The sequence below is a fragment of the Apodemus sylvaticus genome, chromosome 21, assembly GCF_947179515.1.
Source record: "Apodemus sylvaticus chromosome 21, mApoSyl1.1, whole genome shotgun sequence".
Taxonomy (NCBI): Eukaryota; Metazoa; Chordata; class Mammalia; order Rodentia; family Muridae; genus Apodemus; species Apodemus sylvaticus.
Window position 1 is genome coordinate 23,856,000 of NC_067492.1, and position 18,126 is coordinate 23,874,125.

Consider the following 18,126-nt stretch of genomic DNA (forward strand, 5'->3'; position numbering starts at 1 on the left):
GGGACACAAGTACCAGATCTACATTTGTAGAAAACTTTTAATGTTCACCAGGCTGAGAGGGCTTTGTGAGCAGGCTAATCTTCCCTCCCCAACCGGAAAGCTCAGGCCGTGGTCCAGCAGCCTAAAGTGACAAGGGCTGCATCTTTGCCTGTCAGAGGCTGAATCCACTAACATCACCTCGCATGCCATCCCCCCAGCCAGAAGTGGCTTGCTCTCTGCTATCCAAGGAGGGCAGGGAGCTGCCAGCACCAGGAAGTAGGCAGCCAGGTTGCAGGTCCCAGCACAGGGGCCCCTGAGTCAGCCCATTGGAACAGGGGGGGTGACGATTCTCGATGACCAGGTCACTGCTGTCATCATCACTGTCAGGATCAGTAGGCCCGGGCCCTACTGAGGAAGGCCCTGTCAGGCGCCCAGATGCCCCTCGCACCACATTATTACGTTGGTTGGCAGGCTTGACGGTGACAATGAGGTTATGGCTGTTGGCAACCATCATGTCCGTCACTTGGTCCAAGGTCTTCCCAGCCACCTCAATGCCATTGACCTCCAGGATCTCATCACGGACCGCCAGCAGCCCTGTACTCTCAGCCAGGCCCCCACGCACCAGGCGGGAGATGAAGATTCCTGGGACCCGCTCTAGGCCCTGGGGAGCCACACGGACGCTCATGCCGTCTCGAATGTAGAAGCCCAGGGGACGGTCCGAACCGTGTCTGTGCAGCCTCACCCGTCGGTGGGTCTCAGGCAGTAGGTCCACGTCTATAACTGAAGACACCTGGCGGAAATCTCGGGGCAAGCTGATTAACAGGGGTGGCCTGGTGCGCAGAGGTGCCACTGGTCGCAGCAGGAGCCCTTTCTTGCGCCTCTGTAGAGAGTTGGAGGCAAAAGCCAGGCCACTGGAGTCACCTTCTGCTGCAGGAGAGGGGGGTACTAAGATTAGAGACTCTTCTCCCATTTGGGCCCGTGATAGGGACAATGTCAACTGTTTTCCTGCTACTTGGAGGTCAAACCAAGGGCAGAGGTTACAGAACGGAAAGCCTGGGAGCCCTGGGTATGGTCTACCCTAATATACCTGCCCTGTCACCCTACCCCAAGGAAGTTGCCCACTATACCCCATCCTCACCCCGTTTCTGGACCAAGAGGCGCAGAGGTGGGGGCCCGCTGGCCAGGGCCCGGTGCAAACTGTCATCGTTGGTGAGGGGCAGCAAGTCACCGTGAGCATCCGTATAGCCAAGCAGCACATCCAGGCCAGGGATCTGATGTACCACACACAGCAACCGCGAGAACTCCTGAAAGCCTCTCACCGAAGTGCGGGGTAGTGCGAAGCGTCGGAACTCGGCGTCAAACTGGAGGCGGGAGGGAAGGGAGAGGAGTGTCAGGATAGAGCGCAAGCCCCTTTCTCACTACAGGACTGAGGCTGTCAGGAGAGGGAAAGGGCTGCTGCCACAGCTGCAGCCTTAAGCTGAAACCTCAGCTCAGTGCAAGGGACACTGTCCAAGGTCTTTCCCTTGCTCTCCACGTACCCAGGCCACAGAGGGACTCTGGAAGTCCGTAGTGAGAGGGAGAATACGATGAGGGGAGGCAGACAGAAAGGCAGAAGAGGACGTGGAGGATGGAGGACAGAAAGAGGTGATGGAGACCCAAGGAGCTAGTAAGGGAGAGAAAGGGAATTGGGAGCGCCTAGCGCAGGGGCCAGAGCCGAGACCAGAGAAGCCCTTACTTTGCTCTTCACCTCGACGATGCTATCGGGACTGCGGGCCGGAGTCCTCTGCGGCCTGGCCATTGCGGGGCCTGGCGGGCGGGGGACAGTGCCCCACGGCAGCCCGCCGAGGCGCAGGTGCACAGCCCGGCCCGCTGGCCCGAGCCGCCCCGCCCCTGGCGGTAGCACTCGCCCCGCCCTCCCACCCAAACCATGACGTCAAGGGGGACGCGACACCGAGAAACGCGGAGTTTACGTTTCCTAGGAAACGGAGCCGGAGGAAGCGAGGGCTTCCTCTGTTCTTACGTCATTACGCTATGGTTCGAGCGTCCTAAAGAGGACTCGACCAATCCAAGGGCAGAATGAGGGAACTAACATTGATTAAGTTGTCTGCGCAGTCATTTCTATTAGCCTTACAGGGCCGCGTATTTTGTAGAGGAAACTAAATCAACGTTTTAGGAAAACGCTGGAGGTCTCACACAGAGCCGAAGTGGCTTCAAGCCCCATTCTCTGCTGCAACCTCCTAACCTGGATCGCTCTCATCCAGGCTAGTCCTTGCCTTTTCCTTTCCGGTTCCAGAGTTGAACTAAGGAACAGCTCACAAGCTCAGGAGAGATGCCCGGGTAAGAATAAATTGCCATCAGCCAGCAACTAGGTTAGTCAGCAAGACCCAAGAAGTGCTTGCGCAGGCGCAGAACCGACAATGGGCGGGACCTCAAACTTAGGATCCGCCCAGCGGTCACGTGCTTCCTTTCCCGCCAGTGACTGAGCGGCGGTGCTCGCGGGAAGCCCCTTCTGGGGGGGTCTCCTAGGGTGCCGCCGCGCTAATGTCGAATTCAGGGCACCTGGTCCTGCAGCCCTGGATTCGAGAGCTGGTCCTGGGCTCAGAAACACTGTCAAGTCCACGAGCCGGGCAGCTGCTCAAGGTGAGCAGGCCACTCAGATCCCAGAGACCCGGGTGGAGACTGAGGAGGGCGTGAACTGACTCCAGCCACTGCTGTTGTGTTAGGTCCTCCAGGACTCGGAGACTCCGGGCCCATCATCCGCCCCTGACACACCTGACGCCGGGGCCGTGTTGCTTGTGTCAGATGGAACTCACAGCGTCCGCTGCGTGGTGACGCGCAATGCAATTGACACCTCCGACTGGTAAGAGAGGTGCTACTTGTCTGCGGAAGGTGGGAGCCCAGCTGGGTAGTGCGATATTGAACCTGAGGTGGGCGGGTGCTGGTGAGGTGCGGAAGCCCATTCGCCGGGCGTCTGGGGTTTGTGCCTGTGCTCTGGGCAGTGAGGGCTGTGCTCGCCGCAGGGAGGAGAAGGAGTTCGGATTCCGCGGGACCGAGGGCCGGCTCCTGCTGCTGCAAGCCTGCGAGCTCCGTATTCAGGTGGCTCAGGACCATGCGGTGAGTGAGAAGGCTCACTTGGGCGGGCTGGCTACTGTACCTAGCTCTTTGTCACAACTCCTGAGACACCACTCCCCGACTCCTCCAGCCTGCGGAGTTCTACCTCCAGGTGGATCGCTTTAACCTGCTGCCCACGGAACAGCCCCGGGTACAGGTGACTGGTTGGTAAGTGATCACTCCAAGGGAAGGGGGCTGTAGCTCAGTGGCAGACTACTGGCTTCGCAAGGTCCTGAGGGCTTCAGTCTAAGTCTCCATATTCCTCTCCCCAAAACAAAACAGTTAACTGAAGCTCCCGTCCTCACATGCCTGGGCATAGGTCTTTAGGTAAGAGGGATGGGCATCAATCACGCTGATCACCCACCACCCTCCTCTTCCTCCCAGCAATCAGGATTCAGATGTGCAGAGAAAACTCAATGAATGTCTTGAGTGAGTTGGGGGTTGGGCCCTGAGGGGGTGTGTGGTGGTCACGGGTGGCACAGCTGGGTAGATGGGCATCAGAATTGCTCCTGAGAAGTATTTACTGTTTCCTTAGGGACCACCTTTCAGAGTCTGCTTCTTCCAGCACAGGTACCAGTAAGGGTTTCCCGGTAACTCTCCCTAACTCTCTCTGTGGTTATCTCTGCACCTGTTTCCTCAGTGACATCATGTCACAGTAATCTCTTCCTTACGATTCCTTCTTGTTTCAACTTCAATCCTTTGGCCAAAAATGCTGGCCCCAGGCATAACCCTGTCTCAGCTTCTGGATGAGGTGAAGGAGGACCAGGATCATCGGGGAGCCCTAGTGCGTCTGGCCGAGAGCTGCCTGATGCTAAACGGTCCTTGCACCACACCCCCCCTCACCCACTGGACTGCTACTTGCTCCCAGGCCACGGTCAGTGCTGGGCTCTTCTTTGGAGGTCTCAGAGGGAGAAGGGAGGGTTAGGCCACTGCCACGCTGCGCTCTCCTGTCCCGCAGGGAGAAGCTGTGTTCTCGGTGTCAAGCTCATTACTGCACATCCCTGAGGAGGAGGAGCAAATTCTGAGATCTGTAGGCTCAAGTCAGAAGGCACAGGGTAAGAACTAGATGGAAAAGGGGAGGGAGGGAGAGGACGGTGGGCACCTAGAGCCCACCACAGCACTGATGATTCTCTCTAGATTTCCAGGGACCCATCTTTGCCCTTCACCCAGTTCCTCTGGTTCAGGCCGTAAGCACTCAGTACTCTAGGTCAGATAACTGGACTGTAGAGGCTGTGAAATGCTGTATAATGCTCACAGGTGCTCAGCTGTCCCGAGCAGAGAGGTCTGTGCTCACACCAGGTCTCCTTTCCCCCAGAAACACCCGATTCACTCAGCCACACGCCCCCGGAGGAAAGTGGTGCCAGCGTTAGCCTTCTGTCAGCCGTGGCTACCTCGGACCCTGGGCAGCAGGACAGCTCCCAGTCTCCACCAGCTGCTGGCTCAACCTCCCCAAGAGCTCAGCCTCCCAGTTCCCCCACCTGCAGTTCTCCACCCAGTTCCCCAGACTTGGCCTGCACCCCCAGTCTCTCACCCCTTCGACAAAGCCCTGGTACACACCAGGCCCGTGAGACTGTGGCTCCTAAGCTGGAGTTCAGGGAGCCCCAGTGGCCCAAGAAACGGCAGCTTCTTCCACAAACCAGAGCCCAGGAGTCCTGCTCCCTGTGGGTGAGTATTGGGACTGGAAGGGAAACTGGGAGGGCCTTGGGCAGGGCTTGGAGAGGGCTAAGGGTAGGCTCGGATGGCATTAGTGGTCCTTACTGGACTCTCTCCAGATATTTCACCCCTTCCAGGAACCCCCAAAGAGGCATCGTGACACTTCTGCATTCCAGTATAAATATGAGACCCCCTCTGCCTCCCTCCACACCCAGGTCCAAACTGCCAGGTGAGTGTCTGGGACGGCCCCGCCTGTGTTGGTCACCAGTCTTAGGTGACCCTGACCTCTGGGTGTGTTTTCTTTCCAGGCTTTCTCCTCAGCTTGTAGCTTGGGCCTTGAACATAGTGATGGAGTCAGAGTCTGAATTAACACAGGTATGAGGAGCCACAGGGACATGTCAGAGGATGCGTACACATGGGCCTACGGACAAACAGTACTCCACGCTGTTTCATTCAAGTTTTTTAATAAAATAATTTCATGCGGCAGGAGGAGAGAGGATCAGGGGTTGGGGCCGCCGCCTCTTTGGTCTGTGGCTGGGGAGGGAGGGCTCCGCTCAGGGCTGGAGGGCTCTGGGGAGTACGGAGGAAGAGGCTTGGGTCCAAGGCCAGAGCCTGTGAAGGGAGATGGAGAGAGAACTGTAGGCTTGTGCTCAGCAGGCCTGTCACCTTCCCAGCCAGCCCTTGACCACTCTCACCTAAGCTTGGGGACGGGGGCGCCTCGAGCTTCGGTCTACGCTTGAGGACAGGGGAGCGCTGCAGCCGAAGGGGCCGGTCTAGAAAGGGGACAGAAAAAACTCACTGGCCCCAGCCCTCCTGTCCACCTTCAGTGCACGCAAAACCATCTACATGGTACTCCCATAAATGCCCCAGCACTCACAGCAGCGGGGCCCTGTCCGAGGCCTGACGCGCAAGTCCAGGAACCCACCCTTCCCCTTCTGCACTCAAGCACAGACAGGTGTCTCCCTCACCCGCGGGGGCCTGGAGCTGGTCCTCATGCACAGACACTGCTCGCCGGCCTGCCGACAGGGGCCTTGGCCTCAGCTGACCATCTAGAGGAGGCCAAGATACCAGAGCATGTTCCCATACCCTGCCCATACCCGTCGTTTGCCCCCCCACCTTCGGTGTGCCCAGATGAGTCAGGTCCCAGCCTAGGAGTGGGGTGCCTACCTACCTTCATTCCTAGGGCCCAAGCAGGGGTCCTCTGGGAGGCTCAGGATGTCTGGGGAGGGGCTGGTTCTTCGGGGGCTTGGGCTGGGACATGGGGAGGGAGGCCCCGGACCATCCTGTTGGCCCCAACCACGGCCTCTGAGCTCTGCATTCAGCTGCTGTCCCAGTGTCTTCCAGGCGGCAGACTCAGGCCCCTGGCCCCCTGGCCCCGGTCTACACGAGGGATCTGGGTAGAGGAATAAGTGTCAGCTAACACCCAAGCCTGGCTGGGGAATAGTTCTGAACAATGGCCTGACCCCGCTCCTATCCCCTCACTCACCAGCAGACACAGAGTGGGTCCGGGACTTGATTGACATGGGAGGGGTCTCTGTGGAACTGTCCATAATGTCACCTGCAAGGAAGGATTAGAGGCTTAGGTGTCAGACCTTAATGGTGGAGGGAAAGCAGCCGGTCCTCTCCTGCAGAGGAGCCAGTACCTTAGGGATTATCTCTGAGGCTACCTTCTCCCCCATCATGCACCTCCTTGTCCCGGGCGGGGTGCTACTCACCATCAGAGCCTGCCTTCTTGATCTCGCCGTCTGTACTCTGTAGGAGACAAATCAGTCAGACAGCAGCCCCGTTTCCCTGACTCTGGCCTTGTCTCTGTTCATGTTTGTAAAACCCAGCTACAGAATGCATACCAGAGGCTGGCCAGAGCATGGCAAAGCCAGTCCCTGCCCTCTGACCTTACAGTCTGGGATAGACAGTTAACACACGAAAATGTGCATGTTAGTCATGACAGGTGGGGGTTTTGTTTGTTTGCTTGCTTGCTTTTGAGTTCCTCATGCTGTATATGGCTCAAGCTAGTCTGGCTTGCCATCCTCCTGCCCCAGCTTTCTGAATGCTGAGACTACCGCCACATCCAGCAGATAATGTGATCTCTTAGTTCTATGACTTTCCACACTTTAATATCACTACATTCAGGCCAGGTCTCACTGCATATGTTTTTCCCGAAAAGCTGTTTAAACAGATGGTAGGTACACAGAGGTGTAGTTCCTAATAAAGACTGTGAGTGTAGGAATGTTATCCGGGTGACCATGGAAGGGCATCAGGAACAGCTCAGTAGGGACTGCAGGGAAGGCCGAAAAGGAACCTGCATAATCCAGTACATGACCAGACCGACAGAGACGATAACCCAATGGCCAAATGAGGCTCCAAAGGAGAACAGATCTAAGGTGGCCAATACCGAGATCCTATGAGATCTAGCAGCAGGATTAGGAATCTGGATAAAGAGGAAGTTCCTGGAGGACTTTCAGGCATAGGTAAAACAAGGTCAAATTTTTGTTAAGTTCTCCTTCAGAGAAAGGAGTTCCCTAAACCCCAAAAGACCTGAACCAGGTCAGAAGCAAGAAGGAAGAAAATTAAATACAAAGACTCTTGAGGTTACGGTAAGAACATGTAACTGATAATTAGATCTATTCGCACTGTGTGTTCCTCCGTTCTTGGTCACAGATGTCACCCACAGATTACCACAAGCCACCTGTCCCCGAAGCTCACTCCCCACCCCCAACTCACTTGCTTCCTCTTGCTTTCGGCGCCCCCACTGCCCCGGCTCACGCCAATCCTCTGCAGCATCACTTGTACCCGCTGCTCAAAAGATGGAGCCAGCTCTGTGTCTCCCCGTTCCAGAGGCCGCCTCTGAGGACAGAGATGACAAGGTGGAGAGAAAGCCCACTGCTCTCTGTCCCCGAAGAGCCCTCAGCCCTGGCACCTGGCCTTACCTTATCAGGTCTGGGCCCCACAGCTGCTTCCTCCTCAGCAGGCAGCAGTATCATGGAGTAGGCCTTGCTCTCCCGTGTGTAACGAGGCCGATTTCTGCGAGCAGGGTCGGGGCTGCTGGTGCCGCCTTCTGCCCCTCCAGGCTCCTCACCACGGCCTGGCCGGGCTGGTGGTCGAAGCAGATCCCCAAGCGTGGTTTTTCTGGCACGAGCTGCTGCCCCAGGGCTGGTCTCTAGATCAGGTCGTGGACCCCTTGTTGAACGAGGTTTCTTAAAGGCAAAGAGGGTCCCCAGCTTCTTTCGAAGTGTGCGGGGAACAGGAGTGGTACCACCCTCAGTGGCTGGATCCTCCTCTGGGGCCCAGCTGTAGGAACAACCATCAGTGAGAGAAGAAACTCAGGAATGTCCCACCCTCTTCTGCCCCCCCCCCCCCAAACGGACCCTCACTCACAGGCGATCCTGCTGGATCAGCCTTTTGGAGAAGAATTCCTCCACACCCTCATCCACACGTGCAGTGAGCCCATTCCCTTCTTGAAGCAGGGCTGGGGACACCTGGGAGACATTGGGAGGTTAGGAGTCAGGACTGAGAACTATGACTCTTGCCCCTAGGCGCCCCTCCTTCCCAGTGGCCTGGCCTAAGTACATCCCAGAGCTGGGGACTGTCTGGCCCATGCTGGATTTCAATCTTCCCTGCTGTCACAGTGCACCCGCCCAGTCCAGAGGAAGCGATACCCCTGAACCACCTGGCTGTCACTAAGCAAACACCTACGGGTCACACATTCCAATATGCCGTCCCTTCTTCTACTCCCAACAGTTCCCTGCAGTACCCTAACCCTCCACACCACACCACACCACACCACACCACCCGGCCTCTCATCCCGGCTCAGTGGCGCCGCTGCTGCGTCAGACCCTCAGGGGGCCTCAGGCCAGCTCCTCCTCCCCTTCTGCCAGTGCCCACTACCCTTGCCAGGAGCCAACCCACACATACATCCACCCGCCGGTGCACAGCAGACGCAGGAGTGTCCCGCGGCCCAGCTGCCCAATGTTTTTCAGTAACCTTATGAGCGGGAGGACAAGGCGGACACCGCTCTCGCACGTTCACCCAGAGAGCAGACCGCTACGAGGAGGGAGTCCTCCATCTAGGAGCGCCTCACACGAAAGCCGCACACCACGGCCCCGTTATGGCCACAGGCTGAGGGTGGCCAGAAAGATGATAGGGCGCAATCCGGTGGCCTTGGGCCTCCACAACCCATCTTCCTGTCTTCTATCACAAGTGAAGAGTGACTGGTCCACCCATGACCCTCAAGAGGGGCGAGGGGGAAGGGAAGCCCTTACCTGGGGGCCCCCCGGCGGCGGGCGGTGGTGGTGCTGGCGACGTGGCCTCGGCCGGGCTCGGGTCGGATGGCGTAGGGGTTGCCCGGCGGGTGGCAGGTCCATGCGAGGCAGAGGGCCGGCGGGTGGCCCGGGGGCGGCGGGGCTTGGAGAGCCGCGTGCAGACGGCCCAGCCTGCGGCTCCGCATCTTCCCCCGGAGCTGCCAGCTCGGGGTCCCGTTCTGCTTCCTCACCAGCACCTGGGGCAAAAGCACCAGAAGAGCACAGAGCGTCGAACCCGGGGAGGTGGCGGAGGCGCTGGGGCGGGCGGCGGGGACCCGCCCAGGGCGCGGGGAGGGGCCCGGCTACGCCGCCCGCCCCTCCCCCAGCCGCCGCTGTCCGTGGTGCTGAGCGCGGCCCCGAGTGCGCGCGACTCTGTGCAGCCGCCAAGCATGCGCGTCCTGGGGTTAGGGAAAGGGGAGGAGGTAGGGAAGGAGGTTATCTTAGTCTTATTCTGTTCGGGTCCCACAGGGTTCTGAGAACAGCCGACTCCGGCTTTCTTCCTGGCTTGGATCAGGGAAGGGCTAGGGTACACCCAGGACAGGGCTGAAGGAGTGTCTAAGTGTCCAGGTTTAACAGAGCATCGGTCCACTTGGATAAACTCTCTTCCCTCCAGGGCCTGACTTACCATGAAGGGAGGGGACCCAGTGAAAACAATTGCTGGGCTCAAGCCATTTCCATGAAGAACCGTCATCCTGGTGGGACGGGTACAGCCTCAGTCTAGGGTTGGGGTAGGGCATGGCCCAGAACTGCTACTCACCTGCCACATTCCAGAGCAAGAAGGGAAGAGCCGGGGTTCTAGGCTTGGGATGCCGGAGACACTTACCTTTTCTCTCTCCTCCTCCGTGGGAAAGAGAAGCTCTTCCAAGCCCCCAGGATCAAGATGGCTGAACTCATCCCCACCCAGTGGTGGTACAGCAGGGGCCGCTGTCACTGGTGCCTGCTGAGCCAGACTCTCCACCTGCAATATCAGGCCACCCAAAGCTAGGCAGATCTAAGATAACCTTAATGTCACTCACTATCTTATGACCCCAGAAGTCAGTACAGGGTGCCCTGTGAGTGTTAAACAAGTCACTCTACAAACTGTGTGCAAAGCCTTCCCTCACCAGTCGATCTCGGGCTGCACGAAGATCTGCAAGAGCCTGAGCCACAATGCTCTCTGCTAGGGTCCCCGTGATTGACAGACGCATGTCCCTGAAGGCAGATGACAGCAAGGATTAGTGTGCTAGCTCTGCTCAGCTCTGCTCAGCCCAGCCATTCTTGCTCACCTCAGCCTAGTGAAGGCATCTTGCAGCAGATGTTCTGGAAGCAGTTCTGGGAGGCCCCCGGAGCCCACCAGAACTCCCTCTAGTTGCTTCTTCCAGCCAGGTCTCTGCAACATCTGTGGGCAGAGGCTCCGTGTGGTATCCAGTGTGGTCTGAGTGAAGTCCTGGACAAAGGTTAGAAAATGCTTAGCAGGGTGAGTTCCAGGACAGCCAGGACTACACCAAGAAACCCTGTCTCGACAAAAACCAAATCCAAAAAACCAAAAAAAAAAAAAAGAAAATGCTTAGCAATGTGGATAGAGCCCAGCCCCTTTGGCTTGAAGGTGTGAGTTCCCATATCACAGACAAGCTTGTGGGATGAGGGTTAAGCCTGCATATGGAGGTGCGGCTGGGGCGGGACTAGCACCTTACCTGGATGTCCTGACGGCAGATCTCGCCCACCTGACCCAAGAGGCTCTCCAGCTTCTGCTGCAGCTGCCAGTGATGACTTGAAGACCTCCCAGCCTCATAGAGAATGGGAAGGATCTGGGGGGGCGAGGAACAGAAGGAGTTGCAAGCTGGCACGTGGTGAATGATCGGGAGCCGAAAGGTCCTCCCAGCAGGGGAGGGAGTGCTCACACTGAGAGAGAAGTTGGCATTCTGGATGGCATCCTCTGCCTGGTGCACAGCGACCTCACCCTGAGGCCCGGCCCCGCAACCCAGCAGCTCCACGTGCTCCTGTACGGACTGGCATAGCTCATTCACCTCCTGGGGGCGGGGAGTCATGGATTAGTTCTACCTGTTGTCTCTCATTAGTCTCCCCAAGTTTGCCTGTCTCCCTTCCAGGGTTTCCTAGAGGAAGACAAACTGTGAGGGAAACCCTATGTGATCATCTGATATTTTTCTCTCGGCCTAAAACAGGAAGGAAAGCAGCTTTGGTCACTCTGATTGAAAAGCTGTCACCTTAACCATCTATACAGAGGATTGTGGGGAGGGGAGATTACGCATGCGCAAGAGAAAAAAAAAAGCCCTGAGGAAGTCGAGCATGGCTGGTCTGTGGTAAGCTTAGACTGTATGTTTGATTGATGGTCCAGAGGCAGACCAAGGAGGACTGAAGGCTCCAGTATGGCCAGGAGGGAACTGAAAAGGGCATTTAGTGATCTAGACATCAAAAAAGTTGGCTTCCATGCAAGAGAATGCGTTTTTAAAAGATAATAAGATCACTTGAGAGCCGGGGAGATGGCTCATGGGTAACGGTGCTTGTTACTGAGCCTAATGAGAAGCCAATCCCGGGACCCGCAGTGTGGAGAGAACTGGCTCTAGCATGTTATGCTTTGATTTCCAAATGTACCTGGGGGCATGGGCATGCTGGTGCATGTACACACACACACAAAATCAATCAATCATCAATCAATCAACAAATGTATTTTTAAAAATCATTTGAAGGTGTGCAGTGCATAAAGCCCATCCTCAGGATATCTGGATTAAGGTAACTAACTGGGTAACTGGGCTTCAGAGCTTAGATAAGGCTTGGAACCAGGCAGTGGTGGCCATGCACCTTTAGTCCCAGCCCATGGGAGGCAGAAGCAGGCAAAGCTCTGTGAGTTCAAGGCCATCCCAGGCTACGCAGAGAATCCCTGTCTCAAGAAAGCAAAAACAAATCAAAAGAATTGAGGCTTGGGAATGCAGAGGTAAGAACGATACAAAAAGATGGGTTAATGGAGGGAAACTAAAGCCAGAGATAGGACTGCAGGAGCCACACAGTCAGCGGAGAGAGGAGAGCAGCCCTCGTGGGAAGTCAGTCGGATGAGGAGGCTACACGAGGACGGCCTATTTACACACTGAGAGGAAGGCGGCCAGACGCTACACGGAAACTATTTCAACAATGGTGACCAGGGAAAGGACATTGTTTGGGACACAGAACTCAGCACTGTGGCCCGGGAAAGTCAGACTCTGAGACTCAGGGGCCCAGGTACTCAAGATTAGGGCAAGGAACACTGACCTGCTCTGAGCGGTCTGAAATCAGACCCGAGGGCTGAAGGCAAGGCTTGAGGTCGGAAGTCGAGTCAGCCCGGTTGTTCCTCCAGAGACAGGCTTGGATCTGAAGGCAAGAGTTGGTGAGAAATGCCAGTGGGTGGAGTCGCCGCATACAAAAGGACAGAGAGAAGAGGGGACCCCCACCTGATGGACTGCTCGGGCTGTGAGCTCTGGCCGGCTGCGATGTGCCTGTGTTACATCATTCAGTGGCAGCGGCATGGACTTCAGGCTGTGGTTCTGTTCCAAGGCTTGCGCCACATCCAGCAGACCCAGAGCAGATGTGTTGTTCCGGTCCCAGATCACAGACCTGGGCGCCACCAGGCTTCAGTTGGGGCAGAACGCCACCCAACCCTCAGGCCTTATCCATTCATCTGCCTCGTCATCACATACACCTTAAACCCATACACCCCTCTAATATATAACTCTTTCCCTCTTCTGTCGGTCCCAGCCCCTTATCATGACCGTGCCCACCGTAGCCTGGTGTTGACTCGTAGAGCCTTGGCCAGCATCTTGGCGCCAGCGTCCCCTATGGCATTACCACTGATATCCAGCACTGTCAGTTTAGGATTGGTGCCCAAAGCCCGGATCAGGACGCTGGCCCCCTGCCTCAATCGCGACTCAGCCACTGACAGCGACTGCAAAGGCTGGGGTTGAAAGAAAGGCACCGATGGATCGATAGGCTCAGGTTCAGCCAAGAGGGTTTGAAGGAACAAAAGTTAAGAAGCGTTACAAGACGTTAATTGCTTGTGGGCCCCGCGGCGCTCTATGAAACTCACACAGTCATCATCCTGCACGAGCTGGACTATCCGGTGCAGGACATCGTCCAGCGTCTCCCTGCGGACAGGGGCTGCTGTTAGGGAACTATCCAGGGGATGGAGTCCTGATCTGAGAGGTAGAGGGATAGGCTTGGGGCTTACTTGCACCGAACATTGAAGTTCCTTCCAAGGGCCACGTGTTTCAGAGACCGGCTCCTCCCGATGGCAAGCACCAGGGTCACCATGTCAGAGCCAAAGCCTAAGGGTAACCAGAGTGAGACTGGAGGCGCTGCTACCAGGTCAGGTTCCCCACCCTGGGGATCGGGTACAAATATTAAGAGCATGGATGGGTTCCCTGGTGGCCTCACCATTATCCGACAGATCCAAGGAACTCAAGGCGCTTGCATCACAAACTAAGTCTTGTATCACCTGGGCACCCACGGAGCGCAGCTGGAGGTGGCGGGAGATAGGGTGCACTCAGGAGATTTATGTCTGGGTAGGGAAGGTCTCCCAGCCCCATTCTTGATAATGTTATCATGCTCCCAGCTCAAAACCAGGACTCGGTGCCCACCTCGCATGAGCTGAGATCTAGGTGCAGGTCACGGATCTGAGTGTTGAGCGCAAGGCCATCTAGAAGGGCCCTGGTAGAGGGTAACACACAGGTGACAAGATCTGGGACTCAGGGTGCGAACGAATAAGCGTCAGGCAGGTTGGAGTTATGAAGGGTGTGATAGAGGGGGTGAGACAGAGGAGGTCAAGGCCCTGCTCAAGGGTGTGACTGCCCGTGAGGACGTGACCATGGGTAGCAACACTGACCTGAGCGCTTCGGGCGGTAGCTTACAGCCGGCCAGGCCCAGGTGCCGCAGCATCCTGGTGCTGCCAAGGAAGAGCTGCAGCGCGGCTGGCGCCGCTTGGGACTTCCTGAGGCGGGGATGGAGAGAAGAAGTGGGCTTTATACTCAGGGAGCTAATACCCCCAAGCCTCTTCCTTCCGAGCCTGCCTGGTGCCCCTTACGTGCGAGAGAAGATATTCCTCGAAGCTTCAAGATGGATGAGGCTCGAGCAGCAGCCCCCAGATAACGCCGTGAAGAGCTGAGGGGAGACCGTGTTAATGATAACCTTCCAGAAGCCCTGGCTTTCTCTGCCACGCTCTGTTCTCTCTCCCACCCTGCTCTGGCACAGGCAAGCCCTACCAAACAACCCCCATGACCACATTCTCACCGTGCCTAGAGCAGTGTCAGTGCCTGCAAGATTCAAATACGCCAGAACGTTAGGACGGCTCAGGAAAATATACAGGCCCTACAGAGGGAAGGAGGGAGTCAGGGAGTTGTGAAGGATCTGGCTAGGCAGTCCCAGTTTCTGATTTGAAAAACTGCTACTCACCCCACTATCCTGGGAGGCTCCAAGTGCCCCAGGGTTCCCAGAGAGATCCAGGTGGGTCAGGGTAGAGTCAAAGGTGGCGTTCATTGCCAGTGCCCTGCCTAGAGCTCTCATTCCTGGAGGTAGGTGGAAGGAGCGTTTAAGTATCAGACACACCACATCTCGCCCCCTCCCAGCCTCCTCAGTCCCACCCACCTCGAGGCGTCAAGCCTGTCTGTGCTAGGCTGAGTCTCCTCAAGGCTCCGGGACAATGCTCTAGGTGTCTGCTGAGTGCAGCCACACCTGTGGACAGAGCAGCTGTGAGCCTCACCTCTCCTGGTTCGTCTGCCTTGGGTCTCCCAGGTTCTACCATACCTCTGTCATCCAGCAAGTTCCCAGACAGGCTGAGCTCCTGAAGTCCAGAATTCAAATGTCCTGCCAGGGCCTGGGCTAGTCGCCTAACGAAGTCTCTGAGGATCAAGATCCCAGTGTAAGCCTGATTCCCAGTCTCTCCACAGACCACTAGTTCCCAAGCCCGGCTCCGGCCTCTCACCCTCGCAGGCCACACGCCTCCAGTACCAGCTCCTCCAGATAGGACGATTGACTCGTCATGTGCAGGATCTGTTCTGAGACCTCCAGGCTCTGAGAGCAGAGGGTCATGGCTCATCAGGCTGAACTTTGACCCTTACCCCCTTGGCACTCCCGGTTGTGTACCCTCACCAGCTTCATGTCCACGCAGGAGAGGCGCCGGAACCACAGGTTATAAGATAAGGCAGCTACACTTAAGGCCAGGTCTCTAGTGTGGGGAACAGAAAATGCGGTGCTCAGGGCCTTCCAAACATAGGGCTCAGCCAGCATCCCCTCTACAGCGAAGCTGAAGTCTAGGAATGTGGATGCTGGAGTCCTCTCCTCCCAGCCCTGGCAGGCCTCATACCGGCTGCCAAGGTGGCTAAAATCTCCAAGGCAGAAATGACGGCAGCCCTGACGACTGTAGATAGTGTCCACATCCTAGATGTTAAGAAAATATCCAAAGCTGGCTTGGGGCCACAAAGGGTCGAGGGGCTTAGCACACACAGGGGGGTCAAACATCTCCAGAGCTCCCCAAAAGGGCCCTATCCTCACCCACTGAATCTCCTCTCGGAACGGGAAGCCATTGTAATCACACAGAGCTTCGTATGTCTCTAAGAAGCCACCTAGAGAAGTGTCAGGGGTGTGACAGAGAGAAAGTCAGAGACAGTCCCATACTAGATGGTGGTAGTGAGAAAGGTGGCCCGGTTCACTTTGGGGAGCCCCCAATACCAAGGGACTAGGGTTGCACGGAGTCAAACTGGAAGGTTTATGTGGCTTTGAGTTGGCCCTCACCACACGGACTGCTGGGTACTGTGGACTCTAAGGGATGGCTTCTCTCCAGTCGAGCCAGCAGCGAGGAGGGCGTGGGCTTCCGGAATAGCTTCCTAGGCAGGGGATAAGGAGAAGAGGCAGGGGACTTCTAGCTCCTTGAAGGATGAAAAGCTTCTACTGTTGCCCCGCCTGCCCCACCCCTTGGATCTTCTAGGCCTCACCCAAGGGTTGAGCGAGGGAAGACCTTTTTGATGGCTGCAGCCACGTGCTGAGCCAGCAGTTCTAGGGCAGCCACACCAGGAAACTCCAGGACCAGTTCAGGCAGGGACTCCAGTTCAAAGGTGACCTGGGGAAGGAGAAACTCTTTGGATCCCTGTGTGGAAGCTGGTGGTTGTTCAGAGTTCTGTGAGTAGAGATAAATGATCAAAACAGTGTAGGTTTGAGTTGGGGTCCAGCTTTCTCACCCGAGGAGGTGTTTCCTGCAACGCCATGGCCTGGACCTCCAGGTAGCTGAATGTGCAGTCTACCTGGAGAGACAAACACAGGGATCATTCAGCCTCATTGACGCCACCCTCTGGAGCCTAGTTTTTTGCTCTTAATTTCTTTCTCTTTCTCTTCTGTCTGTTTCTGTCTCTCTTCCTTTCTTTCCTGAGACAGGGTTTCTCTGTGTAGCCCTGGCTGTCCTGGAACTCACTCTTTGACCAGGCTGGCCTAGAACTCAGAGATCCACCTGCTTCTGGCTCCCTAGTGCCAGGACTAAAGGCGTGTGCCACCATCTCCTAGCTTGTTCTTAAATTTTAAAAAAATTGTACTATAATTGGGTGTTTTGCGGGCATGTTTGTCTGTGTACCACGTGTGTGACTGACTGGTTCCCAAAGATGCCAGAAGAGGGCAGTGGGTGTCTTGGAACTAGAGTTCCAACCACTTGTGAGTCACCTGGTGGTGCTGAGAATTTTGTGTTATCCTGAGCTAGACCTGCCCAGACTTCCCTCCTGTCCGCTGCTGGAGGCTCAGTTCTGTTAGAAAGTTAAAAAAAAAAAAAAAAAAAAAAAAAGCCCTGCAAATGCAGTCCCTTGCTGAAGAGGAAGGAGAGTTGGCTAGGCCTGGAACTCACCCTCAGAGGAAGGCAGGTGTGCAGCAAATATGCCCTCCATCGAAGCAGTGCCTGGGGGGAGGGGGGGAGACAATATTCTAGGGAAATCAAGTTTTTTTGTGCTGGGTCTGGCCTCTGCCCCAGCTTCACTCCTGGCTACCAGTACCAGGATAAGACTTTGCTCAGCACCCTCCTGGGGAAGCCAGGTTTTCAACAGCAGCTCCGCCTCCTTGGGCCACAGGAACTTGGTGATCTCGCCTGTGGAAAGACAATCTACTGGGTGACTTTGGTCTCCCTATTAGGGCCACTCTGTGCCCAGGGTCTATGCTAGGCTGAGTGCCCATCTATGGATCAGCTAGGAAGAAATGAGGCGGACTTTTAGGCACTGGCCCTCCCTAAGGCGCTAAGAGGTCTGGTTTGGAGTCCGGCTCTTCGCGGCCAGGTGGGCTCCCGGGAAAGGCCAAGCAGTGCTTACCTCGCAGTTCACAGGATATGCCGTCTGGGGTCTGAGCCATAGGGCCGGGCCGGGCCGGCCCAATGAGCTCTGGCGGGAAAAAGCAAAAGCAGCCGGCAGGAGCGTACACAGGAAGCCAGGGGCCCCGGCAGCACTACTGCCACCTGCTCCTCCTGCAGCGGAAGGTACGCGCTGCTTCCTGCCAGGCCGCCCCCGGCCCGGCCCCTCCCCGCCCCGGCTTCGTTGGCAGAGTTCCCCCGGCTTGGAGGTTGTGGGAGGATGGTCGAATCTTGACTGCTGCTGTCGCTCGGGGACTTTTCCTTCCGGGTACATGGGTGTGGTGTGTAGGGGAGAGGGTCTTGCCTCTTCATGCCTGGTGCCCTACTTTCACCCTGCCCCGTAGTCCCTGACGCGAACACCAGGGGGCGCCACCCTCCAGGGGATTCCAGAGTCCTAGCTTGATCTACTCTCAGACACCGGTTGGGTAGGTGGAGTAGGAACTCAAACAGGTGTCTCTCTTCAATAAGAACTATCCAACACCCAAGGTTCTGCCCTGCTCAGATACGAACTTAAAAGTCTGGCAACCTATCTGTAATCCTAGCACTGTAAAAACAGGCAGGAAGAAAAGAGGCTGGGCTGCACTTTCAGACACGTGCCAGACTCTGACTGGACCATGTTTGGTGCCTGCTTTTAATTGGGAGGTCCAGGCAGGAGGACTCGAGTTCGAGGCCATTCTGGTCTATAGCCCGTGTCCATACTCCTCTGCAGCAGGTTCCTCTCATTTAGATCAGGGCTTTGGGAACATC

The 18,126-nt window shown here is 56.5% G+C and overlaps 3 protein-coding genes across 10 annotated transcripts; 1 reads left to right on the forward strand and 2 right to left on the reverse strand.

Moving 5' to 3' along the window:
• Positions 1-19: 19 nt before the first annotated feature.
• Positions 20-2,382, reverse strand: Pard6a (par-6 family cell polarity regulator alpha). 3 transcript variants are annotated; one of them, XM_052166120.1, is made up of 3 exons: positions 2,222-2,382; positions 1,118-1,340; positions 20-906 (listed from the first exon to the last, which is right to left on the reverse strand). In XM_052166120.1, the coding sequence occupies exons 1-3, from the start codon at positions 2,234-2,236 to the stop codon at positions 152-154; spliced, it is 993 nt and encodes a 330-aa protein (XP_052022080.1). In that variant the 5' UTR covers positions 2,237-2,382; the 3' UTR covers positions 20-151. The 3 variants fall into 3 exon arrangements, with proteins under 3 accessions (XP_052022080.1, XP_052022079.1, XP_052022078.1); XM_052166119.1 differs by lacking the exon at positions 2,222-2,382 and adding an exon at positions 1,715-1,860 and having other exon boundaries at positions 20-903; XM_052166118.1 differs by lacking the exon at positions 2,222-2,382 and adding an exon at positions 1,715-1,860.
• Acd (ACD shelterin complex subunit and telomerase recruitment factor) lies at positions 2,360-5,229 on the forward strand. 3 transcript variants are annotated; one of them, XM_052166111.1, is made up of 11 exons: positions 2,360-2,619; positions 2,703-2,839; positions 3,000-3,093; positions 3,182-3,258; positions 3,475-3,519; positions 3,626-3,660; positions 3,813-3,964; positions 4,049-4,145; positions 4,406-4,755; positions 4,863-4,972; positions 5,052-5,229. In XM_052166111.1, the coding sequence occupies exons 1-11, from the start codon at positions 2,521-2,523 to the stop codon at positions 5,122-5,124; spliced, it is 1,269 nt and encodes a 422-aa protein (XP_052022071.1). In that variant the 5' UTR covers positions 2,360-2,520; the 3' UTR covers positions 5,125-5,229. The 3 variants fall into 3 exon arrangements, with proteins under 3 accessions (XP_052022071.1, XP_052022072.1, XP_052022073.1); XM_052166112.1 differs by having other exon boundaries at positions 4,881-4,972; XM_052166113.1 differs by lacking the exons at positions 2,360-2,619; positions 2,703-2,839; positions 3,000-3,093; positions 3,182-3,258; positions 3,813-3,964 and having other exon boundaries at positions 3,489-3,519; positions 4,881-4,972.
• On the reverse strand, positions 5,191-17,556 carry Carmil2 (capping protein regulator and myosin 1 linker 2). Of its 4 annotated transcripts, XM_052166109.1 has the most exons (39): positions 17,342-17,556; positions 17,033-17,124; positions 16,888-16,938; positions 16,238-16,300; positions 15,995-16,119; positions 15,795-15,886; positions 15,555-15,625; positions 15,367-15,440; positions 15,153-15,228; positions 14,986-15,074; positions 14,808-14,902; positions 14,649-14,735; positions 14,457-14,569; positions 14,295-14,372; positions 14,089-14,165; positions 13,891-13,995; positions 13,646-13,715; positions 13,443-13,524; positions 13,237-13,333; positions 13,096-13,153; positions 12,791-12,963; positions 12,464-12,626; positions 12,285-12,383; positions 10,922-11,050; positions 10,715-10,828; positions 10,307-10,467; positions 10,145-10,232; positions 9,865-9,999; positions 9,667-9,733; positions 9,003-9,238; positions 8,119-8,219; positions 7,671-8,031; positions 7,465-7,587; positions 6,459-6,495; positions 6,230-6,301; positions 5,915-6,136; positions 5,712-5,792; positions 5,439-5,516; positions 5,191-5,355 (listed from the first exon to the last, which is right to left on the reverse strand). In XM_052166109.1, exons 1-39 carry the CDS (start codon positions 17,379-17,381, stop codon positions 5,243-5,245), a joined length of 4,188 nt encoding a protein of 1,395 aa, XP_052022069.1. In that variant the 5' UTR covers positions 17,382-17,556; the 3' UTR covers positions 5,191-5,242. The 4 variants fall into 4 exon arrangements, with proteins under 4 accessions (XP_052022069.1, XP_052022070.1, XP_052022068.1 ...); XM_052166110.1 differs by lacking the exon at positions 5,712-5,792; XM_052166108.1 differs by having other exon boundaries at positions 14,089-14,372.
• Positions 17,557-18,126: the final 570 nt, after the last annotated feature.

Coding starts and splice junctions, on each gene's coding strand:
- Pard6a (XM_052166118.1), bottom strand. CDS start 1,777: ATGGCCAGGCCGCAGAGGACTCCGGCCCGCAGTCCCGATAGCATCGTC. Junction 1,341..1,714: donor TCGTCGAGGTGAAGAGCAAA/GTAAGGGCTTCT, acceptor TCCCGCCTCCAG/TTTGACGCCGAGTTCCGACG. Junction 907..1,117: donor CCTCTTGGTCCAGAAACGGG/GTGAGGATGGGG, acceptor CCTCTCCTGCAG/CAGAAGGTGACTCCAGTGGC.
- Acd (XM_052166111.1), top strand. CDS start 2,521: ATGTCGAATTCAGGGCACCTGGTCCTGCAGCCCTGGATTCGAGAGCTG. Junction 2,840..2,999: donor GCAATTGACACCTCCGACTG/GTAAGAGAGGTG, acceptor TGCTCGCCGCAG/GGAGGAGAAGGAGTTCGGAT. Junction 3,965..4,048: donor CTACTTGCTCCCAGGCCACG/GTCAGTGCTGGG, acceptor CCTGTCCCGCAG/GGAGAAGCTGTGTTCTCGGT.
- Carmil2 (XM_052166108.1), bottom strand. CDS start 17,381: ATGGCTCAGACCCCAGACGGCATATCCTGTGAACTGCGAG. Junction 10,000..10,144: donor GTGCAGCCCGAGATCGACTG/GTGAGGGAAGGC, acceptor CTGATATTGCAG/GTGGAGAGTCTGGCTCAGCA. Junction 6,137..6,229: donor GACCCACTCTGTGTCTGCTG/GTGAGTGAGGGG, acceptor TCCTCTACCCAG/ATCCCTCGTGTAGACCGGGG.